This window comes from Aulonocara sp. 'chitande type north' Nkhata Bay, linkage group LG14 (assembly GCF_057382095.1).
Source record: "Aulonocara sp. 'chitande type north' Nkhata Bay isolate Kocher_YH1m ecotype deep benthic linkage group LG14, A_spYH_male_GT1.1, whole genome shotgun sequence".
Classification (NCBI taxonomy): domain Eukaryota; kingdom Metazoa; phylum Chordata; class Actinopteri; order Cichliformes; family Cichlidae; genus Aulonocara; species Aulonocara sp. 'chitande type north' Nkhata Bay.
In genome coordinates, this window is record NC_141357.1 from 24181747 (window position 1) to 24208083 (window position 26337).

Genomic DNA, 26337 nt, shown 5'->3' on the forward strand with positions numbered 1-26337 from the left:
GCACTACCTGCTCCAATGTCTCCCTTTTATATAGCACTACAGGTCTACGCTACAACACAGCCAACAGTTTTTACCCCTCTTGCCATCACCCAGACAAAGTAGCAGAAATTACAAAAACTATTACTTCTAAGGAAGGAAACCACCATACAAGTCAGTATTACACAGCACATAAGCAGACTTAAGCTTGATTTTGAGTTCTGTGTAAGATCTAGGTCCGAACTTGCTACGTAACCAGAGAGCAATTAGCCAAAGGTTTCTTCCTGTCAAAAGGCACTTTTTCCTTCCCACTGTCCCACTTCTCCTTTCTCTGGATTATTATAGAGTCTTTACCCTACAACATAAAGCAGGCAACTGTTAATGTGATTTAAGGTTATATAAATAAAACTGAATGGATTTGTATGTATATTATCTTCGGCTATCTCACACACCACAAGATGAAGATAAAATGAGACAAAAGAAATTGCTGTATAGTCTTTATTGTAATAGATGTGCAATGACAGAAAGGGAGAAGAAAGCAGGTAAACACGCACAATGACGTTGAGTATTAGGATCACAGACTCAGTAACCTTTAGTCTATTACTGCATCACTCAGCCGAGAAGAAAACGGTCTCCTAATAACAAACAACAGTAACAAACCATTAAAACTAGTACCTACCAATCACTTATTACTCCCATTAATTATTCGAAATAGAGCAAAAAGGAATGAAAAAATCTTAACTACTGTATGTGTTGTTCCACCACCAGGATCTGCTCAAAAATCCTTCTATATAACTTCAAGCTGTGCTTTTACCCACCAATCAAACTTAATGTTAATGTCTTAATGTTAACCCCACCAACCTAAACTTACATCTTCAGTTCCAGTTAAACACACCGCACAAACAAAAAAAAGAATAAGGAGTATCGTGGTCCCTTCAGTCCAGAAAGGTAAAGAAGAACTTCATTAAACCTGCTTTAAATAGCACATGTCTCATATATACTGTTAATGATTGACTTTCAGTATTGTATTATCTAATAAACGTCAGATTATGGTTTTGTATATCACCTGCAACTTACCAATCATCAAGTAATCAAGCAACCCTTTAATTTACAGTTCACAGCCCTAAACTGCCCCCTAGTGGTGAAATTAGCTACTGCAGGAAGAATAAAGGAGCTTTAATAAAGGTAAACTTCTCTAAGGAACATGCATGCTGCTCAGTGTTGATGTCACCGATGCCATGTCATGATGTCACCGTGGGTCGGCTTAAAGGTTTGGGTCGTTCTCATGGAAACGGTGGATGTGGTCAGCGTACCTGAGACAAACAGCGAAGCACTCGTAAGGGTCAAATAAAACATCGCATTTATCTGCTGCATTATGTGACGAGCTTCTGAGTCCGCTGCAGGAGGCACACTCACTTTTTCGCACAGAAAGCTGAGCAGTCTCTGCCAATGCTCTCGCTCCAAGCGGTCTTATACAGCACCTGAAAATAATCACAGGTGACAGGTGAGTCCTGTTCCTCTGAAGCTGCAGATGTACCTACCGGAGGAGGCCACGCGGTACTGAAAGCAAACCTACCAAGAAGACCAAACAGTGCAGGAACAGAGTGTAGAAGAAAGCAATGGTCCTGGCCATCTTGTTGGAGAGAATCACACGTCCCTGAGAGACGCAAACAACCGGAGAGTGAGATGAGAAGTTCACACGGACACACAGAAGACGCGTCTGATGTTTGATTCAGATTCTTACCAGGCCCAGAGTTGCTTTATCCCAGGGGCTGAGGCTGAGGTATCGGCGCTGACGCTCCTGAAAACACACCGCACAGAACTATGACGACATCTCCCGGCAGCACGTGTGAATATAAAATCTAGAGTTGATTTATTTTATGATAAAACAACTGTTTGTGGAATATTAATCCATGTTCTTCTTCACCTGTTTAGACATCACTCTGCATTTAGTCATTATTTATTATCACTATCTCATAAAACAAAGAAACTCCTCTAAGAAATGACAGCGTTTAACATTTTTATTTGATCTCAAGTGTGTGACTTTCACCCTCTTGCTGAAGGAAGCAAACGGATCCAGTCTTTCCTCGTACTGGGAGGAGTAACGCATCACGGTGTCGTCGCTGCCTCCAGCCTGCAGCAGGGAGGAAACACAAGAGGGAGGGGAGACCGATCCAAATTAAGCATTCATCAGCCACTGAAACACCCAAACTGGGTTTATTTTGTGCCAGCAAACCAAACTGGACATCAGAAAGAATCTCTCAGACATACTCTGCCTGGGTAGCTCTGCAGAAATTTGATTTTCTCATAGAGTTTGATGTTGTCCGCTCTAAGGCTGTCCAGTTCATTCTGCAGGGCCTGCATGGTCTGCTGCATGGAGCGACTCTCCTACAGGCATCAGAGGGAACAAAGGGAAGAGGAATTAGCCCTCCAGCGAAAGAGACACATGAATATACGTGTGTGTGCGCGTGCATATGTGTGTGTGACTCACAGCTTCCAGCTCCTGGTTGCGAGAGCGGAACCTCTCCCTTTGGCTGGAGATGATGGAGAGCAGCGAGTCCATCTGGCCCTGAGGAAGCTCAGGCTGGGCGCTCACACCTGAACCTGCAGATAAAGCAGCACTTACATGCCGGGAATCTTTTCCTCTATTTGCATGGCTAACGTTTCAGATCAGACAGAGGCGAGTGAGGTTTATTTGATTATTAAGATAGACAGCGCTCAACTCACCAGACCCTCAGGTTTTAACTGACACACGAAAGAAAAGCACTCGAACGCCTCTAATCAGGTGAGAATCCAAAAAACAGACAAACCCCCTGCGGAGCATCCTTCAGCACATTTATCTGACTTCAATTAGAGAAGCTGTGCTAAAGACAAACTTCAGTATCAAAGCTGGGTGAATAATTCGGTTTACGAGGCGTGCCAGCGGTAGGCTTAGAAGGGAAAAACATTAAACTAATAATTTGTCATTTTTTGACACGTAGAATAGAAATTTAAGGCAACAGATGAGCCAGTGCCAACAGGCATGTGAATGCAGATTTACCATCAGTGATCTGTAACGACTCTTTTCTTAATTTGGAGTCTTCTTCCCTTTTTCTCCGCTCTGCTCATGGTTTTGAAATGTGATAATTGACTCCAATAACACTGAACATTGAATATTATCTCTCCATCCTTTGCTTTATCTGTGCGTTAATGAAAGCAGAGGTAACATTAGCATTAAAATGTGTTTGAAAAATAAATGTAAGGTGTCATAAAAAGGCGAAAGTGCCTGCTGGCTGCGAAATATGCAAACAGGAAACATTAAGTGTTGTTGTTTTTTTTCTCGGGTGGCTGTAATTTTTATGCACTTCCACATCTCGTCTACCGTGAGCTGCGTTTTCAGGCAGAAAGCTGTTGAGAGGCGGCTCATTCACACGCATGAAAAATGTGCGCAGCTTTCTATTTGACTTTTAAGGACTCAACTATACATTTATGTGACGTTGTGAAATATAAGTGTTTTGTAGCGTGCATGTCAGCCGCCTTCTACTACAGCTTATTACAGTTTTATTACACAGGTGTTGTGAGGATTATGAAAAGGTCCTTGGCTGCAAATAACCCTGGAAATATACAAATTACATTATTAGACCACCATCCACTGTAAGGTTTATGCCACTGCTGCCTTATATTAACTGTACTGTAATGACCAAAATCTTGTTTTATGTTTCATGTTTTTTTATGGTTAATCAAAATAATATTTTTAATGCTAAAACAGGTTTTTTTTCCTCCATAAATTTAATTTTATTTCCAATCATTTCAATTTTCAAATTAGTTTTACAAAAAAGATGAAAAAACAAACAAACAAACAAACAAACAAACAAACAAACAAACAAACAAACAAACAGTAAACCACATATTATCATTATTATTATCATAATTTAACTTAGATGCAGTCATTTATTTGCTTATTTCTCAGAAAAGTCCTATTTGGGTATAAAACCATGAATTCAGTCTGTTGTTTGCCAAATAAGTCATCTCATTTTTAGTTTCTGACCATTTCTACAATCTCTATATTTATTGGGGGTTTTAATGGTCTAATAAATGTGGTTTTTTGATTTTATGGTAAATGGTAAAGTTGTTTCACAGTGACTCTTTATTTTGAGCATTTCTGCACAAAACATTTGCAATATTTTTTTATTGCAAATTAATATTTTTTTTAGTTTTTTAAATCCTTTGTCCTTTCCAACGATTTCTAAACAGTTTGATATTGTCACCACTTTGATCATAAATTAAACTGCGGGGCCACTTTATGGCTAAAGGTGGCGTTTCGTTTTGGGATGACATGTGAGGAATCCAAATAACAAACAAACACATCATGATCAAACATCATCAACTTTCCATTTCATCCCGGCGACCTACCGATAAAGGTCGCAGAGGCCTCTTTGATCGGCTCGGGGATGTTGCCCATGTTGCTGACCTCTGACCCGTCTGCATCGGGGCGCGGCAGGGAGGACATGGCTTGGACGGTGCTCAGGTCGTGCTCCAGCTTCAGGATCAGCTCCTTCTGCTCGGCGCTGGTACGCACCGCGGCTGCAAACTCCACCTGCAGCTCAGAGTAACGTCCTGAAGACAGACAACAACTTTAAGACCATCTCTGATTCAAAAAACTTCCCAACTGTAGACTTAAAAAAAAAATTTATAATAAAACATAACCCAACATAACTCACCTGTAGCTGCTGATAAAAGGCAGAAGCAGTCCAAAACATCTGTGAAAGCCCTTTTCTTTGTTTCTAACAAGCTCAACTGATCTCTTTCTCTGAGAATACTTCTTTTACAGAGTGAACGCGGAACAGAAAAACAGCCACAGCACACTTTTAGTATTTGTATAAAAGAGATTTACTTCAATTATCACACCTAGGGTGCATGTGAATAATAATGATGATGAATCAAATGTCAATCATAACAAATACATTGTGAACATTTCATACAGTGATATTGCTTTTCAATGTTGTAGAAGGGACTGTTTTACAGTGCTGAGAACAAACAACATGATACGTTTAGTAAATAGAAAGATAAAGAAACAATGATACATGAGGAAAAACAAACCAAAGGGAGGGAGACCGTGAAGGAGTTAAAAAGCATCTCAGGAGTGACGGAAGTGCGGAGAGGGACGGGGAAGGAGAGAGGGGGGAGGAAACGACTTTCAAAAAACATCTTGACCATCCCTTTACAGTCATGCATCCTTTTGTACTACAACACACACGTACGCGCACGCACACACTCATTAAAAAAATAAGCATTGGGAGAAAGTGATGAGAATTATTACTTTCACGTTGTTGATGACATGTTGGGGGGAGGGGAAAAAAAATCAAAGAAAAAAAAAGAACAATACTCTGAACTTGCTAAAGCCTCAACAAGCATCTTAAAGCTTTCCAAAAGGGGAGGGAAGAGGTTAGGGTGGGGGTAGATGGGGAGGAGGTTGGGGGTGGGTGGGTGAAGATCTCCCCAGGTCATTTTGGTTGTCAGACTACACTGTGGTTTAAGCTATGGGTGAACTGAAGCGACGACACTAGCAATGTACAGGGGTAAAAAAAAAAAAAATGCAACATTTTAAAAAGTCAGCGACCTTTTTCCAACAGAAGAGGATAACTAACGTCACTATTTGGCTTTTTGCTTCCTCTTTTTTTTTTTTTTTTTTTGTTTGTTTAAATCTTAAGTCTTGTACTGAATGAAATGTTTTTTATCCCGGAGCCGATCTCCGAGGCTTAAGCGTGAAAGACGACGGGGAAATGATTTTAAGACTTAAAACAATAACAAAAGCCATGTGAGTAAAGTTAAAAGGGGGTTAAGGGAGGGGGGGAGGGTTTAAAACATGAGTGTATTGTGCTGTATTATGTGTGTATGTATTACTGAGTGTGCTATGCATACAGCACCGCTGATTCAGAAAGTGTTTCCTTACAAAAACCCACTTCATAAGATATATTTTAAAAGTATTACAAAAAACATCTGAGGTCTCTCTCTCTCTCTCTCTTATTTTTTTTTCTTCTTTTTTTCTCCTGAATATGGTGACCAGTGCTGCTGTTCGGGCTTCCATTACAACTAAAAACATGTCAAATGAACAACCACTACTTCAACAGATCATACAGTAAAGCTTTACGACTTCAGAAAACATGATATGATATACAGCATCTGTTACACCTTTACAATGTTATTCAACAGTGTATAGAATCATCTGATTTAAATTTGTAGAAAAATATCTGTGGATCATGGAAAAGTCCTGAATCGTCCCTTCTCTCCTCCTGCCTTCAAAACAAAAGCATACCGTGACAATAGTGAATTAATAGCTACTCCATCGACCGTATTTACACGTCTCTCTCTTTTTTTTCCTCCAAATAACCATCAGAATTGGCACGTGTCATTATCAATACCTGTAGTGCCGTTTATCAATGTCACAGCAAACCTGACACAAACAGAAAAATACAAAAAATGCCCTATGAATAAATTCAGTGTTATTACAGTGTATGCCATTTCTGCATGCTTCCTCCTTCATTCAATGCTCTGGCCTTTTTCGCTGCTAGTCAGTTTATATACAACGTAAGTAATGCATTGTGGGAAAAAAATAAACAAACAAACAAACAAATTAGTTTGTAAATAAAACCCTCTCCGGAGAGCTGATGGAAGTCGAGTTTAAAGTACCGTGAGAAACAAATTTCAGGTCAGGACGCGAGATGCATCGCGAACGAATCGGGGGGAATCCTCTACATCTAATGACATCACTAGTTTGGTGCCCTGCTTGGCAGTTAAAGGCACAAATCTGATGATCTCACACGGTTCGGGTGAGCGGATGGATCAGGCTATTACAAAAAAAAAAAGAAAATAATTACTGATGGGTTAAGTGCTCATACTTTACAGTAGCTATTCATCACCATAAAACAAACACACTGTGGCTGTCCAGTCCAAGCGGTCCCAACAGAAGGCAGTATCACTATTCAGCGCGCAGCAGGGGACAGATGTCTCACATCAGTCGACGGCAGGGAGAGCCGACGTTTGGGCGATTATTTTTTAACAACTAACAGACGCTTTGGAAACTCCGATTTAAACTTTTGACGGGCTGCCGCCTTATCTCGAGTATACGCTGAGGGGAAAGTGGGAGGCTATAAAAAAAACGTTGGGATTTGTGAATAGAAAACAACACGTTTGATACTCATGATATCTACACCTGCACAGGACGACGGCCCGCCTGTCACACAGTCATCTGTAGTTTGAAATAAGGGTTGGCTGGACAGAAACTCAGTTTAATCACATAGAAAACATGGGTACAGCTATCTTATGATTCTTTTTTGTTGTTGTTTTTAGTGTTACAATGTGGATAAGCATCTGTGCTTGGTTTACAACCACTTTTTTTTTTTTGTTTTTTTTTTTTTTAAAGGCATACACTTCCCAGGATCCCAGGATCGTACTCTTGTTGTAGTGTTTACAGACCCTGTCCTGGTAAGTCTTACAAAGATCCTAATAAGTGCTTCGTTACTAACTGCAATAGAAATTCTGCATAATCATAGGCTGGCTATCTCTGCTCGATCTGGCGTAGCACACCTGCTAGCTGGTACACTTCTCTAATCTCAATTTGGCAGATATGACCTCTTTCAAGTTAACATGCGTTCGTATGTTTAGGTAATTTCACTTGACCTATTTGACAAAGTGTATAATTTGGACCAGTTAATTAAGTTAATGTGATTAATGAGTGGGCAAGGTCTACATCTAAAGAAAGCTGCGTGCCCTGCCGAGCAGTAGTGTTGGGCTTGCCCAGGAAAAGGAAAAAAAAGGAAGGACAAAAAAAACAAACAAACAAACAAACAAACAAACAAACAAATATTATTGGAGGATAGAAAACAGGAAAACAGATATGCTATCATATATTCACTGATCTTGATATGTCCTTTGATTCTCTAGCTAGCAGTTTCTTTTTGTGTGTGTGTGAGCATAACAGTTGTGGTAAGAGCTTTTTATGCTTACGGGAGCATGAACTGTAGCAAAACACATCTTTCAAAAGCTATTGAAATGACACTAAACTTTAGGATTCATGAATATACAAACAAATGAGAACTAGTACATCTTTGTAAATATTAACCAATACTGCCGGCAGTCTATACGTCTAATAAAAATGTTACTTGCCCTCAGGAACAGTATAATCCCTTAAAAAATAGACAACTCAAATGATAAGACATTAAATGAAAAATACAGCACCTATAAATAAGCGGAATAAAAACCAAACTATAAATGCAAAATAGCAATAAAACCAAGCTACAGTAAATCATAGTATTACACTACTTTGTGAGAAGATTAATGTAATGGTAACGCATCAAACAGCTTAAAGAAGGGTGTCAGTTGTGCACTAGTAGTGTGTGCAAGATACGAAATATGACCCCACTCATCGGAAACACTGAACACTCGAGTCTCACGCACGCTTTGTGCACACGCATGTATTGACGACAGGCGTGCGTGCACATGCATCCACGCAAACTCTCACGCACGCACACAAACACACAAACAAAGGGGAGGCAGTGGGCTGACAGGCACTGAGGGCTTGTGTGGGACAGGGAGGAGGTGATATGCCTTATAATTTGTAGTGTATACAGTAGAATTCAATGCAAAAAAGACTTACATCCCTGGATACAGGAGAGACTGGAGGAGAGTGGTAACTACTCACACCAGGGTTGGGGCGAATTCACCAGCAGAAGTTTCTGCACGCTGCAATTCATTTGCTTAAAAAAAAAAAAAAAAAATACCCATTTTCCATCAAGAATTTCATTATTGACAAATCGATCGATCGATCGGTCCAATTCTGAGTGAACTGACCTCAACCCTGACTTACATGCAGGCAAATAACAAATGCACACAGACACACACGTACACACACTCTTCCTGATTTGGCCTATAAAAAGATGTGTGTTTGTGAACAGAGAAAATTTTGTCGGTGGTGCGGACATACACGCGCACACACACACAAACACACCCACCCAGCAGGTCCAGTGCTGGGTACAGTTGTGACGTGCACAACCAAAAACAACGAGAGACACGTATAGTATCACCATGTCAGACAGCTACAGTACTACGTGAATTCATTGTATGTCAACAATGCAACATTATTCCATTCTAAGGTTGTTGTTTCTTTCTTTCTTTTTTTAAACAGTAACTTGTTATTCTTGTCTTTTCTGTTCTTATTTTGTACTAATTAAAAATGTTTCCTAAAATTCCCTATTTTTGTACTCTTTAGAGTCAATAGACTGTGCAATCTCTTATTGGCAACCAAATTGCAATATTTAAAAACAAAACAAAGAAAAAACAGATCATCCTTCATCCTAAAAAGAAGGGTTTAAGGAGGCAAAAAGAGGGGTCCTTCTTTCCTTCCTTCCTCTTCAGATGAGTGTGTGTATTTTGTGAGGAATTACACATCCTTCTGGCCATCACATGGCTGTCAGCAGGATAGGATATGGGACACAACAGGTCAAAGTTCATCGTTCTTACACCAGTAACCATGGCAGCTCAGCCAGCAGGCCTTCAACTACCCTCTTAAGAGTGTAGGAGTGAGATTAAAAAAATGAAAACATGCTGCCATTGAGAAGAGAATACACATACACACCATTTCTTTTTTTTCCTCTTTTTTCTGGGTGTGTATACACTCTCGCACACACACACAGGTGCACACTGACACAACCCCTAACATACAAACACACGCACACACACGCAGTGAGTGAAAAAGGCAAAGGGTTTGTAACAGTCACTCTACAGTGTGAAAAATGAGGCATCTCACTGAGTGAGGGGAGGTTTGTGGACACTTGGGAGGTGAGAAGAAGAGCGGAAAAAAATCTCCTTTAAGAAAGTGAGAGTTCTTGTAAGAGAGTTCCTGTCTCTATCTATCATCTATCAGTGTCTATCACTGTGACAGCTGCTGTGTCAGGCCTTGCCTGTGTTACTGAGTCCAGGTTTCAACCCCAGCTGTGGGTCAGACCCCAGCTCAGGACTAACCAGTCTGGTGCACCAGTGGCTGGTGATAGGGGGAGGTACAGCAGGGCCAGAGGCCAGCAGGACGGCTAAGTGCTTTTCTCAGTACAAAAACAAAACGCAGTTTTTAAAAACAAAAACAAACAAAAAAAACCAGGAGAAACAATTAAGTTCTCTTATTTTGTTCTTCTACGTATTCAGTAAATCTTCTTTTTAAGGGTTTTGCCAACCACTCTTTGTTTCTTTCCTCTTTTTGGAAAGCTTCTACGTAATAAAAATGGCTGCTGAGCTTGACTTTGGCTGTGTCCACTCTCCAACTGGAACAGAGCAGGAGGGGTCCAAGGTTAGAGGTCGTGAGGTTATGAGACGAGAAGGATGAAGGATGATCAGGGGGAGCTAGAACTCCCACTCTGAGGGATCCTCTTTGCTGGCAGCCTTCTCCAGCCTGTGGATGATGTTATTGAGATTGGCTGCTTTCTTCTTGCGCAGATTGTTGTCCCTGGGGTTCCTGGCAGGGCCAGAGGCTGGGATGTTAGTACTAGAGGCAGAGCTACTGGAGGATGCCTCTGTGAGGCTGAAAAGCCCCAGTCCACCCTGTCCACCGCTGGAGCCCGGCCCGGCCAAGCCTGTGGCGGTGCAGTCTAACTGGGCAGGGGAATTATTAGAGCCCCCTGCCTCAGACTCAGCCTCCATGTCGTGGTCTTTGCATGCTCCTCTGTGATCCTCCAAGCCAATGCCCAGAGATTGGCGTGTCTCCACTGTGCCCTCAGATTCCGTCCCATCGCAGCTGTCCCCTTCTCCTGATTTGGACCCACGGAGGGAAGGCGATCCCGCTTCGCTGCCAGGCCCTACCCCTCCAGCTGCCTGGATCTCCTCTATGAAGAGCTCTCGCCGAATACGTGACCTAAGAGGGAAACATGAGTTCAGTCACGCTAATTAAATCCTGAAATTCAATTTGTGGAATACAATACACTCTACTAATGTCAAAATATTTTCGATGAACAGGGAACAGCTTACGCATTTGGACTAACAGTGCAACAAAAACACAATGTGATCTGGCAGAGTCGTACACAAAGATTTAGACAATTCATTTATCCCCAGATAAAGTCAAGACGAACCCACTAATGTATTTCAATAAAACAAGGAATTTGAACAGAGGTACTATTCACAAAGACATGAGATCCTTATCGTGTTAACTTCAGGTAAACTATATTTAATCCATCAGAGAGCAGCTAATAAATGCAGAACAACAGAAAGAATTTAGCAGGAGTCCATCTTTTTTTCTCCTAAATGCTGACCTGTAGTTATGGAACCAGTTGATAACAGTACTGGTCTTTAGGTTGAGCTGGGAGGCCAGCTCCTCAATGGTTTTGGGGGAGGGGTAGGGCTTCTGCTGATAAGCCCTTTTCAGAGCCTCCTTCTCCTCAGGGCCCAGCACCACCCTGGGCTTCTTCAGCTGCTGCTGCCCTGGGCTCTGGGAGCCCTGCATGTACTCTGACCCCACCAAGCCTCCGTCCACAGAATGGCCATCACTCAAGGAGCTCAGCCGCCTCTTCATGTATGCTGGATGGGAAAGAGGGAGAAATGGGTCATCCAGTGAATACATTAATAAATCTACAAATGAATGGGGAGTTTCAATGATAAAGCTGGCAACACCAGTAAAAACCACAGATGCAAACTACAGTGCATAACAGAGACATTTCAATACAAGTGAAGGATTACATTTAAAAATGCATAAATAGCTGTACCACATGACATTTAAGCAGTTATATAAAATGTGCTGCATTAACATATAAAGACAGCAGAGCAGCAGAGAGGTGGGACTTCAGCTGGAACATAAACAGGTAAAAGATTTGTCAGCAAGGTTTGCCATTCAATAAGAAAACACTGATTGCCTTTGAATTTCCGCTGTTAATGTGTAATCGTGTTTCCATCAAAAGCCCTGAGGCAGGAGATGGAGTCTCTCTTCTCGGCAATAACCCCTATTACTGAGCTCTGAATCAGCTGCAGTTGAGCCAAGCTCAATGCAGATTAGCAAGATGATGACAAAGACTTGGAGTAATAAAGCTGCTCCGTTTTCATACAACGTAACAGGTCTGACAACTAATGCCGCCAGCCTCCCAATCAGCCACTAGGTGGTGCTCTCGTCTTTCTCACCAGTTGTAACAATGAATGCATCTCTTCCATTTTACAGCAAACAAGCAGCACCGTTCACTCGGGGCGCCAGCAACTGAAAATGAACAGCTCATGGCAGCTTCGTATGAGGTTGACATTTTCCCAACCCCAATACATGCTGCCAGATACATTAGTGTTGCAGGGAAAAGCCCCTCAGAGCAAGGTTAGAGCGCTCTCAAAGTTGTGCGCCGCCTCGCAGGCTTGCACCACAAGGGTGAGAGGTCAAATGTGGTAACTTTGGACTAGGTCCATGTCTTTCCTCTGGGCTCTGCTGGTAGCCAGAACTATTGCCCATTGCTATTTGGATGCATTACTCTTGGTCAATAATCTAACATGAAGCTGAATGTAGTGCAACCCCACCAGTCCAACCCCCCGACCACACAGGCGTAAGGTCAGTTGTGTTTTTCGCCCTTGTGCGTAGTTTGTGATATCAGCAGGGTAAGCTGATCCTGGACGGCTGTGCCCACTGGCAGGTTCAAATATCCATACCCTGTTTGCTTCAAGTGGGCAGTGCGGGGTCACTGTGAGGCAGCGAGGGAGGAGGGGGAGGGTTATGAAGCAGGCCTATTGGGGGTTTTTGATTCCTAAACGTATCCTCCTGACAGAAAAGAGTGCAGGATGATGGAGTGATGGAGCGGGCAATGGGCTAATAAATGATAAAAATACGAGCTTATAGACACTGATGATTATTATGTTGATGACGATGATGAAGAGTAGTGCTGATGACTGTGAGTAAGCAGGCCCCCGGCAGTCGCCTAGCTGTCACATTGAATACAGTACGTGATGTCTGCAGTCCTGATTGGTACTGACATCACACCAAGATGACTGTGATCTGCACAACATGCTCTGCTGTCCTGCACAAAGGATATTGTGTGCAGATGTGCATGTGTAATTCAAAGGCTGCTGCTTGTGTGTGGTTTTTTTGCTTTGTTTTTTTGTGAGCATATTTCTCAAATAAATGCATGCTTAAGCACAAAACATGAAAGGTTTTCTGAGCCTTTCGATTATTATTTCTGACAGCATGCTGTGCTGTATATAGAGTATGCATCTATTTCTACTCATTGAGCTTTTTGTTACACACACACACACACACACACACCTTTCTTCTCCAGGCGTTTCATGTCCATAAGTTTCTCCACGCTGTGTGGGTCCTGGAGCCAGAGCTGCATGCGGACAAAGGGCTCCCTGCCCTTCAGGCTCAGCTTGTGCCAGGGTTTAGGCCTGGCCAGCAGGTCTGAGACAGAACCCTGAGTCAGACCCAGGATAGTCTCCCCAAACAGACGCTGACCTGGTTTGGAGAAAGAAAATGGAACCAGTTAAACTACACAGAAAAGTACAACACCACAATTGAGCATAAGAGCAAAAAACAAACAAAAAAAAAAGGTCTTACCCAGGTTATTATCGGTTAGCACCTCCTTAACCTTCTTGGTGATGGCATAGGTATCAAGCTCAGGAGACATTGCAACCATCTCCTGGATGCTCAGACCCGAGTGACCTGGTAGAGGCAGCGGGGTGCCCGGCTGAGACTCCCCACCTGAAGGATCCTCAGACGGAGGTTTGAGACTGGAGGACTGCGACGCAAGTGGGTCCCCAGTGAGACCATTGACAGATTCTTCAGCTGAACTGAGGGGGGACTCTGGAGCGGGGCTGCAGCTTGCTGATGTCTTGGGAGTACCCTCTGCTCGAGCACGACACAGAACGAGAAAGTTCGCACAGGTTAGGCGACGTGTAACTATGCGAGGCGACACTAGTTTCATCTCCTCTCCCTGCTGGGTTCAGGAGGGACTTCAGTCAAATTACATCGACTAATTTAACTCCTGTTGAACAAACAGCAAAGGTGCTTAAGTTTTCAGTTTGAAGCCTTTTTGGCTTCCTCCTCCTATTCCTTCATCTCCCTGTCTCTGTCTGTGTAGTGCCGCTGTGCAGCTCAGCAGGCTGGAAGAGAGCAGTCATGAGGAGCTGTCAGTGTACATTAGCTGCTGTTTACACCCCCAGAGAGAAAAAGAGACACACACGTGCATGTACGCACACGCACACATACGCGCAGACACACACATGCAGAGCTGCCATCTGGCGCTGCAACACTAACTTGTCTATGACATGACAAACCAGCAGCTTGCTGGCTGACACTGCCACAGCACTGGGGATGTGGGGGGAGGAGGGGGATAGTGGGAGGAGAAGTGAGCAGGAGGGGGGAGACGGTGGGTGGGATGGAAGCAAGAAGGACGAGGGGGATGAGGAGGAGGGCGGGTGGGGTGAGTGACAGAGTGACAGTAACAACTAGCCACTAGCTCTAATCAGGCTTTCAGAGTAGCGTTCCGGCATAATATATGGTGTGTGTCGGTGTGTGTATTTGCATGTGATTTGTTTACCTTGGTTCTGAGTTTGCTGGATGTGTGCGTTTTGCCCCTGGTCTCCGTTGAGCCAAGGCTGCATGCGGAGGTACGCCTCTCTGCTCCTCTGGTTCAACTTGTTCCACGGTTTGTGTCGAGACAGACTGTCGGTCAGTATACCCTAAACCCCGCGGAGGGAGAAGACTTCAGACGTGCAACCAATGGACAGTCAAAGCAAAGCCATGAAACTCTGGAACTGCCCCTAAACCTCACCTCTTTAGAGTCCTCCTGGTTGTGGTTCTCTTCTCCTATCTGGCTGGACATGGTCCTTCGCGGATCCGTCTGCATGTTGCTCCACCACTGCTCTCTCCAGTAACCTGCTCCTCCGGCACTTCCGGAGCGGGACAGTCCCTCTGAGCCCCGACCCATCCTGAGAGCTCCATCAGCAGACATATCGACCCCCGAAGAGCTGCGGCCCTCTCTCTTCACGCTGGAGCTAAAGTCCAGAATTGGAGACGGGGATGAGGGCGAGGACAAGAGGGAGCTGGGAGGTTTCTTGAGGGAAAGGGCCAGGGGGTTGTAAGGGGGAAGCGGGGCGGTAAGAGATGAGCTCAGGATGTCCCTCTGTGATAGTGACACTGATGACGAAGAGGAAGATGATGCTTTAAGGATGGGCTCCAGTGCGGCCTGTTGGGCTTCCATCTCCCTGCGAGCTTGTTCTAGGATGGAGCGGATGGCTTCGTCTGATCCGCTCCCCCCTCCACTTCCTATTCCACCTCCCCCTTTCAGTCCTGCATAGGACGGCTGAGCATGAGACAAGTCTACAGAGAGGAGAAAAACGGCCTTCATTACAGACACAGCCATCATGGGCACCTTAAATGCCCCGGAGAAGACGGGGGGGGAAAAATTAAATAAATAACTCCAACTTACCAGCTTTCTGCACCTGCAGCTCTCTTTTGGCCTGCTCCAGTATGGACTTGATAGCTTCATCAGAACCTGCCTCTGGGGTGCGCACACGAGCGGTGATGTTACCTGGAAAGAGAGGATGAGGGAATGGGAGGAGACGGAATACCTCGTCAGATTAAAACGCTGGGAATACTAACAGAACAGATAAAGAGGAGACGCTGATGGAAGAATTACACCATAGCACAGCACAAAGAACAACATTCCCACCACTGAGCTTCAAGGCAACTACACTGGAGGGATTGTCATAATTTCTCAGGTCCCTTTAGAGCTTGCACATGCACACGTGCTGCAGGGTTCGTATAGTAAATACTCCCCGCAGAATAACAACTACCAATAAAATCCCTAAATACACATGCTGGCTTTTCCTTTGACGCAAGTCACTGAAACTGTGCGGTTACCTTCAAGGCACATTTATATCTGTATGCCTGCCCGCAATTAATATATGGCGACATAGGCACACACAACACAGAAACATCCCAACACAAACATGCCACACAGACAGAACGTGCTAGAATCTCCGTGTGTGAAGGGGACAGACCTGTGTGTGAAGCTGTATCGGAGAGGGTTCTCCGCTTCGGAGCGTCCTGAAACACTCGGCTAAGCTGGGGCTGGCCTGAGCCCTCTGTTAAAAACAATATACCACACACTATGTTACAGCACTTGTGTGTTTTTTTCCTTTTACAGCTAGACTAAATGGTGCCTTACAATGCTCTGCAAACATAATAAGTGTCTGTTCCTTCCAATGCACATTATATAGTACCATAAATGCATTGATCTTAACCATCTGTGGCCCAAGTAGGATTCCAACTTCTACCTCCAAAAGTTATAATAAAGCCACCACAGAGACGGCCTAGTGGCAGCTATCAAACATGGGAATACCAACATGGACCATCTATGACTCGCTGGCAAATTGTGGTATATTTTTTATGTACCTCTGAGACCAACTTCAATCAGCAATGTCTTGATGCGTTAAGAAAGGCAAGCCCAGGCTAATCGAATCTACCCGTAGTTAACAGTACCCCTGCCTTTCTCCTAGTTCCCACCGATCAATACTATTGATGTGTGAAAGGTTTCTGTATTGACCACGATAGCTAGGAGAGGCTCTTGGGATCAGTGCGTGACTAGGAGCTCATTCAAAAAACACAGGTGGGGCACAGAATGGGAGTTAGGAAAGAGAAAGAAAAATAAAAAAGCTAGTCCATATTGACAAGCTAATCAGTTGCTCTATGCAGGGCTTTACACACATACACACAACATGCAAGACACACACACTCCCCCACGCACAGACAACAATACAGGAACGCAGACTCACCTCTCTGCCGTCCCTGGATGCTGCGCAGAGCGAGGATGTTCTGCTCATCGGCGAGGAACTGCCTCATCTTGTGGAACGGCTCCTTCCCCCTGATGGTTAGCTTGTTCCACGGCTTTGGTCTGGCCAAGATCTCGCTGACTGATCCCTGGGACAGTCCCAGCACATAATGACCAAACACACGCTGACCAATGTTGTGCTTGATCAGCTGCTCTTTCACTTGCCGAGCAATCTCCGCTGTGTCCATGTCCTCCCCGTCCAAAACACTTCCTGTATTAGCATCAGAGTGGCTTGGTGATGGGGAGGGGGCGCTGCCAGCTGTACTGCTCCCGTTAACAGGAGCCATGTCAGGGCTGGCTGGAGGTGGCTGGGGGCTGCTGGCTGCTAGAGGGATGGCAGCAGACCCTGAGCCAGGGGTGGAGGTAGGGATGGAGCTGAGGGTTGGCGTGAAGGGGGTGAACAGTAGAGCCCCACTGGGGATTCCAGAGGACTCCTGCAAGGCTTTTGAGTAGAAGGTCTGGAGCAGCTGCCGCTGAATCAAGGAGTTCAAAGCCATCTTACCACCCACCAGAGGGAAGACGGGGGAGTAGAAGTCCTGTCCAATGCCCGTAGGAGCGAAAGGGAGCGTTTCACTGCTGTTGCTGCTGCTGCTGGTGGTGGTGGTGGCAGTGTTGAGAGGGTCCGTGTGAGTGCGAGACAGGGGGCGCTGTGAGGAGGACGGAAGAGAGGGAGGGGGAGGAGGGGGTGAGGAAGAGGGGTCGCTTGGCGCGGTCTCCTCCTTCGCTGTGGACTCTTCTGTCCCTTTTCGCCCGGCTGACCCTACAAGAAAGGTCAGACACACCATGCATTATGGGGGGAGTCAACAAAAAAGGGGTTCCAAAACGAGAGAGAAAAAATAAAATAACAAACGTTGAAAGTTGTCTTAATCAAGTCTTTTTCAAATTAGTGAACTCTGTTTCCTTTTTTGCCAACCCCCCCAGGCAAGTGCCCATGCATTTGTGATTTCAACCTTTCTTGTAAGCCACAGCCTGGAGGGAAAAAAAAAGGACAAACAAAACAATTGACACTGTGCCACTTAGGCAGATTAGCTTGGCCCAGGGCTCAGTCTCTTTTTCCCTCTCTCTCTGCTGCAGGCAAAGCAGAAGTAACTGGACAGAGCAAGATGATGTCCTTAGATAGCCAATACACCAAGTCCTCTTCCATGCTGCTGCAGTGTGTCCTTACACACCGATTTATTCCATTGTAGGTGTAGTAACATTGTTTTTAGTCCAGAAAAATACATCCAGGTGAAAAAACATAAATAAATAAAAAAAACTTCTGAAATTAGTTTGGCTTAACAGAAAAAAGACGCATGTCACCAAAAGACAGACTGCACAGCTCTGCTGACTCAAAACAAAGGCCCTCGGCTGCTTGTCTCCTAGAGAGTTCTACTGAATACATTTTTCTATTCACCAGAACAAATACAGACAAAAAATATATTTTCTCAGTCTTGTAACTACTAGAACCCATCTTGATAATAATCGCTGGGAGAAATATTATTCTAATGCATAACCATTGAGACTTAACATGATTGAGTAAGACAGTAAGCTCCTCTCACTGTGAATGTTAATCAATTCAAAGCTATTCAGCTATTCATGCCTAAAGCCATGACATTTCAAACCCATAAACACTGTTGCAGAGGGCAAGAGTCCTAATGTCGGGGGCATTGCACGTTGTCCTCGTTCTTGTGTAATGCGGCTCTGTTACCGTTCAGGTTGACCTCCTGCTGGGGTATTTACAAAACACCAAAGATGCCTTTTCCTCCCTTCCATGAAGAGCGGGACTACACCAGCAACATTTCCAAACCATGAGAAAGTTTTGCATGACTTTTGCATTATTTTTTTTTTTCGACCAATGAACCTGTACATGTGGGCTGCTGTGGTGCAAATAATTCCGCAAACATTACGAGTTAAGTATTCTCAGAGAAAGACCATCTATATGCACACAAGATTGTATGCACTTCCCTGATGACTTGAACTGCAGCTAAAGCCTCATAATCTCCCTTGACCTTCTCTCTTTTTTTTGTTTTGTGAAAGCAGTTTGTCCGGTGTCGATGAACCCGGTCCTTACAGCAACATAAGACTTACCGCTGAGCTCGGTGTTGGCGATGCGCAAAGCGGCGCTCTCCGATTGAAGACTTCGGTTCCTCTCCAGTAACAGAACCTCCAGGGGTTTGGATGAGTCCTGGCAGAAAGGAGATCAGAAACAGAGGGGGAAATTAAAGCTTTTGACACAGCTTTTCTCCAGCCTCTCCTCTCAGATGGTCATGTTTACTGATCTAGTTGTGCAATTTTTGCTTTGTCAATAACTTAGTGGCTGCAACCTCAAGTCTACAGTCTGCTGCTTAGTCTTACCTGCACAGAGTCGGATGCTCCAAACTCCATAGCCTTGAGGATACTGAGAAAGGAGGGAGGGGAAAAAAGCAAGCATGAGAAAACCGCCAAATATACACAAACACACAGGATGCTAACTTTTCTATGTCTTTCTTTTTAATGACAAAGAGCGAGACTGACGATACAAAACTACAAACACAAAGGCTTCGCCTACGTAAGGGCACCCAATTGAGTTACCCACATTAAATGAAGAGACACATCTTCTGTTTACTGCACGTGTCTAAAGACATCAGACTCGTGCAATAAACAGATCTGTACAGGACACACAAATGCCTGTGTTCACTCCTCACCTCAACTCCTTCTTCACCTCCTCATAGTCAGCTTGCTTCTGCAGCTTCTCCTCCAGCTCCTACACATTGCAAAGATGCAACAAAGACAATTAAAACAGTAATACAAATCAACACTTGGATCTCAGTAGATCCTGCGTTTCTATTATTTACTTAACTCTACACAACGAAGGGTGTAAACTGGTGAATAGGGTTAAGCAAACGGGAAAAAGACAAGCTACGTAAGTTAGTAAAACTTACGTAGCTTGTCATTATAAATGAAAAGTTAAAGTGGCTTCCAACCAAAATCAGATGTTTGTTGCGTTGGTACCTTCAGAACTTTGGATTTGCTGCTAAGCTGCTGTTCCAGCTGTGAGATCTGGGAGCTGGTGGTCTCTCGGAGTTTGGTCAGGCTGGCCTGCAGTCTCTGCACATCTTCCACCAGCTGGGCAGTCTCTCTTTCTTTGGCCCTGAGCTCCGCCTCCAGATTTGAATGGGACGCCACCTCTTCCAACTGTTCCTAAAGTCCAAAAAGTTAGGCAGTTTAACTGAGTAAGTCTCCAGCCACATATAGTCTCAAGTTCTATCAAATGAATAATTTCATCAGTGGATGTTTTGTGTCAAACAAAGCTGATCAATATTGATTATCTTGTCAAAAGGCTTACTTCTTCAGATTCATAGCCACAGATGATGCAATCAATCACAATCACTTCATACCAAAGGAAAGTAGATAACTTTGGCGGAACAGTAGTAGCTGTACACTAACCAAGTCCCATGTCTGCAAGCTATTGGTTAAATCCAATAAATCAGTTAATCCATATACCAATCACATCTTACTTCTTAAGGAAGCTTAACTGGTTACTCCAGCATCTGACCTTTAATACCAGTGACTAAAGTCTATCCATAAAGTGAGGCTTAAAGCTATAGTCACTAGGGAGACCAGGGCACGGCAATAATTACTGTGACCAAATGCAGTGAACCAGCAATCTGGTCTGCCACCACTCGCAGTCAGTTGCCATCTTTAAAGCAACTTGCATTAAGATGGTAATAAAAAGGCAAAAAGACTCTTGCTGTGATCAGTGTGTAACTGAATGGGTTGATTTGGCAATTACATAAAATCTGTTTGTGATAATGGTGATCAACTGTGGCAAATCTATTGGCATCTACATACAACGAAACTCACATTATCTACTCGTAATCAGAATTCAGTCAGAACCTCATGGATTTGTAACAGAAATGAAAATGTTCCTCCACAAATAATGATATAGTTGCTGCAGGACAGTGATTTAAAAATGATGATGTGCACAACCTAACATATATACAGAAATATAACCAGAAGCAGGCAACCACTTGAGCCAAGCTCCCAACTGCAGAGACGGACAGCTGAGTTGCGTTTATCGGCACATGCTCGCTCAGACTGCCAACACATTGCAATCAATCTGTCTGTGTTTAAAAATTAAATGGCAATTATTTGCAAACCTTCACCAATCTGTCAGAGTGATGGCAGTCGGTCCGAGCTGGACTGTGTGTGTTTGGAGACAGGCTGCCTCCCACAAGGGGATCTGTGCAGTCGCCTTGCGATCAAAAGTGGTCTGCTAAAGGTCGATGGTGTTGCATGCTCAGCCTTTGGATGATCAGTTTGTTCCAGCAACGACTTGCAAAAGATTTATTTAAATCACTGAGCAACCGCCTATTTTTCCTAGTGGCAAAGAGGTTGCCACCCTATTTTTACTCTAGTGTGACTGAGCCATTAATCAGTCTGTCAGTGTAGCATAAAAAGGCCAAGCTGATCTTTAGCCTATCAATCCAGTGAATGAGTGAAACGTGTTACCGTGTTTGGGTCAGCCTTGGCCGGGCTGCTGAGCTGCTGGGATTGGTTGCTCAAGGACAGCTGCTCTCTGACTGACTCTGCCTCTCTCTGAGCTGCTTCTGCTCGCTGGAAAGAAAAAGAAAAGGAGAAACGTTCAGGGAAAATCCTGTGTCGCAGGTTCCTACAGTTAAAACACTATTAATCTAAAGTTTAACGCAGATCACTTCTGTGTGAGTTCAGTGTTAATTTTAATGTACACGCTTTCCCGTTTTCCCTACTCAACCTGTCTCATTTTTTCCGCTAGCCCTGGAGAAAAAATTAAAGAGCTATTTAACACATCCTTCGAGACAGACAAAATGGGAATAGTGAGCCCAAGAAAGCGGGAATAAAAGTTTTTGTTCATATGCAAAACCCCTCCCCTTTTACTCTGTTTAAAATCTGTCAAATCGGTGACCGTTGCTCATTGACAGCAAAGACATCTGTGAAGGAGAGGAGTACAATGCTGAATGCACAACACTAGCAATCAAACTGAACAAGTTTTTCAGTACACAATCTTCTATCAGTCAACTGCACTTTTTATTTGGAAAGCGAGTCAGCCCCTTTCAGCGTAAATAATGATATACTTCAGAGTGGAGGGTGGCTGGAAATGCGATGTACAAATTTAGAATGACAACCAAGAGCGAACATTTCCTTAATTAAAAATCTCAAGTTATTCCTGAGCATTGAGATGACACCCGCTGCCTGGTGTTTACTGCTAAAGTGCCGTGCTCCAGTAGGGAATCATCTACCACGCCGGCCAACTTGCCATCATTAGGAGTTACAGGGAGCCGATTCCACAGTGTTCCTAATTGCAACCATATTGAGAGCTGTTATTGACTGGGTGGGAGTTGGACTGCTAGTTGCAAAAGAAAATCCTGTTTTCCATTTTCTTCTTATAAAAGCATATAAAAAGTCTGTGACTGAGCTGGAGGCCATGCTGTCATCCTCTGTAAACCTCAAATCAGAAGTGTGAATAGAGTGTGTGTTTGTGTGTGCGGCATTATAGTCGGAGCGTTAACCTTTAGGCTAATATTAACATTACATGCCTATGCTACCCCTTTAACCACAAATCATACTCTTGGGCTAATAATGAAAGTTAACAACAATGACATTAACAGATACCACAGGAATATTTACAACACGAGGGCAGAGGGCAGACCGGGGGGCTTATTTCAGCTGGATGGGTTTAGTAGGTGTGTAATAAACAAGCAAAAGAAACAGCAACCCTCGCAGTGATAAGCAAGCCACATCTCATGGATTCTCAATAGACAGGAATATTTCGATATTTTTAAAGGTCTATTTTTCATGTCAACAAACCCACAATAGAAAAAAGACCAAAACCACCTTTCTGAGATTCTCTCAGCAACAGGCCCTCATGCTCTTTATGAAGGTTAAAGAACAGTTTCTTTAAAAAACAAAATAATATCCAAAAAATTATGCCCACTGTGACCTTAATCAAACCAAAGCACACTGTGCAAGTGTACTTATTATAATAGCTTATTAGAAATAATATTTATACAGCAAAGTGCTTCACATATTGGATAAAACCACACATTAAATATGTTTCAATGCCCCCGACTTACACAATTTCAAGCATATGGTCTTAAACACACCAACAATAAAAACATTTGTGTGACCAATATCGTAAAAATAAAGCGCAAGTATTTAAGAAAAAGTTAACCCGTTTAGCAGACATTTAAAACAAACCACAGATTTCTGAAGGATTTCGGAGACAATAAGGAATCCAAAGTTCAGCTGCCAAAACCTCAAAGACTCAATTTAAAGTAAACGGTTAATCAGAGATCGACTGTCATCACAAAACACTCAAAATAAAAAGCAGGAGCCTGGCCATGCAGGACTTTGTATGCGATTCATTGAATTCAATTAAAATGAACGCTAAACCTCACTGCAATTAACATGGAGGGGTGTCAAACACAAGGCTCGGGTGCCACAATCAGCCCAGCAAAGTAAGAGATAAACAATTAAAGGACAGAAAGTCCCTATCAACTATTTTTCTGTTGACAAAGTTTCTTTTCTTTTTTTTTCTTTTTTTTTTTTAAATGGGTCCACAATAAAATAAATGACACACAGTGGATGTGTGTTAGCACAATAAAAAACTTGTTGGTGGTTTGGTCATGTCACATTTGTTTAGAGGAAGCTAAAATATAAAATATCACTAAAATAAATTGTTTTAAATCGGTTTACCTCATGTTTGCCTCCACAACAATTTCAGCCAGCATTTGTTTGGTCTACAATTTAACAATGAAACTTGTGAAGACAACTTGGACAGTGTTGCACTTAAACAAAAAAAAAAATACTATTCAGTATTAAACCGAGCGGGCTACCTGATTGGCTCTTTCCAGGTCTGTCATCAAGATCTCAATCTCATCCGCCCTAAGAGACAGAAAAACATGTGTTGTTACTTCAGATAAATGCACAGAGGATATAAAAAAAAACAAAAAAACAAATATGGATAAATGAATGATGACGACTCGCAGAAAGAGAGGTGCACAGATTTAGAGCATCCCGGTACGGTGTCCATTAAGCTACTGTCTAAATTTCACCTTAATCCATTGATTGTGAACTCCATAACCCAAACAGCTTGTATATGTGCGTGCATACATGTATTTAAATGTGTGTGTGTCTATGAGTGTGGGTGTGCACATGTAAGCCCCTAAACCCAGGCCACACTAAAACAGAGGGATTACATTAATAGAGCTCTAAGTCCTAATACAGCAGACTAATCTGCTATGAAGCTGTGTGATTGTGTCTGACTAATGGTCTGGATGGAGGCCATGGTTCACCTCTCACTTGCTAGAGGTCAAACAGCAAGAATACATCCCCGTAATACCACCTCTCATTGGACTTTGGGAAAAATATTTTAAATAATCCCTCCATCGTGAGAGACGTGGATACCTGGCACTTTTCTGTGAACAATGAGCGGGAACTGAAGAATACAGAAGCGCAGCGAATGTTAATATTTCGTAATGACGACTTTAACTTTGAGTTAAACTACAATTGCCTTTCTGTTTTTGAGTTTTCAACATGCGTGAATATGTTTCCCAGCACGAGGAGGCTTTGGAAATAGTGACCTCACCGATGGTCTATAACGCAATGCAACGACATGGCATAAATGCGTGCGTGTTTATTTAAGACATTCCTCGCTGATAAGAATACGCGAGTGGCACCGAGTGGAAAGGCGTGAGGCGCATATGTGCACTGCGCGTCCATTAAGACCTTTTGATTTTATTGCAATCTTTTGATAGTGAACCCAGTAGCCCACGCAGCTTTTGTATTTGTGTGTCACAGTATGAGAAACAGTGTTATGTCCCATAGGCTTGAGTACTACTGATTTGAATGTGTTTAACAAAACAGACACAGTTGATATTAGGTCAACATTGTGCCACAGGCAATGCAGCAAAAAGAATCAGATGTGGGTGGGAGAGCTTTTCACTCTCTGCTTTTATTCTTTCCCTAACAGTTAAAAGGATCTAGTATGTATTTAAGCAACATAATAGTACACTACCTCAACAGCTTTTATCCCGTCTTAAGCTATAGTGTGCAGGACCCGCAAGCGCACTCAAATCGCGCACCCGCGCACACAAATGTTAAGGTCAGAGAGCCAACAAGCTAGAAAAGCTTGTAATGGAGAGCGTTTATGGGTAGTAATGCAACCCAAATACACCACCGCTCCTGCTCCAAATGTGATCATTTAATCAAAGTACAGATGCACAAAGTCTTCTTAAATAACCTTTGGATTTGGCTGTATTTGGGAATTATAAAAGGCAAAGCTAGAGGCTGAGGGCCAAAGCAGAGCACAGGGAAGGGATTTTCTGCATATCCTGATACAGTCAGTCAGTCAGTCAGTCGCTGGGCAGGAACTGTCCGTGGCCCGCCAATGCACCCGCTGGAATGACTTCATCAAACACTGGAGAGTAAAAGGGGGGGTGGGTCCTTCGTGATGATAAAGTCTGATTTTATAGCACCCAAACTTATCTATAAAACACCATACAGCAGCCACAGGGAGGAGCTATAGAGTAGATACACAGCCAAAATGGAAAACGCACACAATCAGCGCACACTCAAACACACTTGCACACACTCTTTTGTACCATGAAAGCCAATGGGTGCACCCAGTGACATCAGTGAGTACTATAGGACTTCTGAAACAAGCCCAGAGCCTCTGAGGCCCTACTGTACTTCCTCCATCTCAGACAGGCCTTTTCATCTCCTATCATCTTCTCTCTTGCTCCTCACTCAAGCGCTCCTTTTCTTTTCCACCCTTTGCCTGCCTCCATCCTTTCCCCCTCAACCGTTGCCTTCCCATCGCCCTCCACTTTTTTCACCCCCTCCTTTCATCTTTTTCTTCCTTCCACCTCCCCTCTCTCATCTTTCGCCCTCTCTTCCTCGGCCTCTGTCCTCGGTGCCAGCAGGATATTCCCCTGATTTAGATTTTCATTTCCCTCCTCTATCGCTCTCTTATCCCCTCTTCCTCGCTGATGCCTCCGGCCCCTGGCTCGCTTTTTGCCCTCCAGCTTTCATCACTCCATTCCTTTTCTTTCCTTGGCTTTCTCCACATTGCGTTTTCACAGCGTGTTACCTTGGGGATTTCAAGGAGGCTTAAAAAGAAGCTAGCTGTGAGACCGTGTCTGTGTGTATGTTGTGCGCCATTTTGTGTTGTTGTGTGCTTGGGCTGGACACCGGAAAGAAAGCCCTATTGACCGGTGCCTAATTATCGGCAATTAAACGGATTTTAACCAAAATGTTATCAAAGCCTCCTACATGCAGATAAAGCTATGCGCAAACATACAGAGGAGTCTCCGCACACTCAGCTCACACACTCACACACACATACACACACAAAGCATCCTGTGGGGCTGGAGATCAATATATCATTAATCTTTAACAGGGACTAAACGGGTAAAATGCGGCCAAGCCAGACCCTCACAGCGTCGACACAGAGAAGGGGGGGGGGGGGCTACGCTACATCTGCAGGCCCGCCTCCCGCTGAAGCTGAGACTCTCCGGGCGCTGCAAACATCGACCAAATTCTCAGG

The 26337-nt window shown here is 43.6% G+C and overlaps 2 protein-coding genes across 3 annotated transcripts in view; both read right to left on the minus strand.

Moving 5' to 3' along the window:
- Positions 1-465: 465 nt before the first annotated feature.
- Positions 466-5459, minus strand: cux1b (cut-like homeobox 1b). Its single transcript, XM_086261676.1, has 9 exons — positions 4677-5459; positions 4369-4572; positions 2468-2580; positions 2248-2364; positions 2027-2110; positions 1721-1777; positions 1553-1633; positions 1393-1457; positions 466-1289 (listed from the first exon to the last, which is right to left on the minus strand). Exons 2-9 carry the CDS (start codon positions 4463-4465, stop codon positions 1241-1243), a joined length of 663 nt encoding a protein of 220 aa, XP_086117802.1. The 5' UTR covers positions 4466-4572; positions 4677-5459; the 3' UTR covers positions 466-1240.
- A 151-nt stretch (positions 5460-5610) lies between these two features.
- cux1a (cut-like homeobox 1a) overlaps positions 5611-26337 on the minus strand; it is a 57229-nt gene continuing 36502 nt past the window's right edge. The window contains exons 9-23 of one of the 2 annotated variants that reach the window (XM_086261674.1): positions 23627-23675; positions 21264-21368; positions 19764-19952; positions 19457-19515; positions 19128-19170; positions 18861-18957; positions 16738-17553; positions 15964-16047; positions 15390-15491; positions 14733-15280; positions 14499-14640; positions 13517-13804; positions 13226-13414; positions 11250-11514; positions 5611-10855 (exon numbers count right to left, since the gene is read on the minus strand). In XM_086261674.1, the coding sequence (XP_086117800.1) occupies positions 10348-10855; positions 11250-11514; positions 13226-13414; positions 13517-13804; positions 14499-14640; positions 14733-15280; positions 15390-15491; positions 15964-16047; positions 16738-17553; positions 18861-18957; positions 19128-19170; positions 19457-19515; positions 19764-19952; positions 21264-21368; positions 23627-23675 (3484 nt within the window). In that variant the 3' untranslated portion in view covers positions 5611-10347. The remainder of the gene's footprint in view (positions 10856-11249; positions 11515-13225; positions 13415-13516; positions 13805-14498; positions 14641-14732; positions 15281-15389; positions 15492-15963; positions 16048-16737; positions 17554-18860; positions 18958-19127; positions 19171-19456; positions 19516-19763; positions 19953-21263; positions 21369-23626; positions 23676-26337) is intronic. The other variant, XM_086261675.1, reaches the window with a different exon arrangement.

Bases quoted from the DNA above. Each gene is read 5' to 3' on its own strand.
- cux1b (XM_086261676.1), bottom strand. From the start codon at position 4,465: ATGTCCTCCCTGCCGCGCCCCGATGCAGACGGGTCAGAGGTCAGCAAC. The intron at 2,581-4,368 runs GTAGGTCGCCGG...CTTTATCTGCAG, and splicing joins GGCCTCTGCGACCTTTATCG to GTTCAGGTGTGAGCGCCCAG. The intron at 1,634-1,720 runs GTAAGAATCTGA...TGCGTCTCTCAG, and splicing joins ATAAAGCAACTCTGGGCCTG to GGACGTGTGATTCTCTCCAA.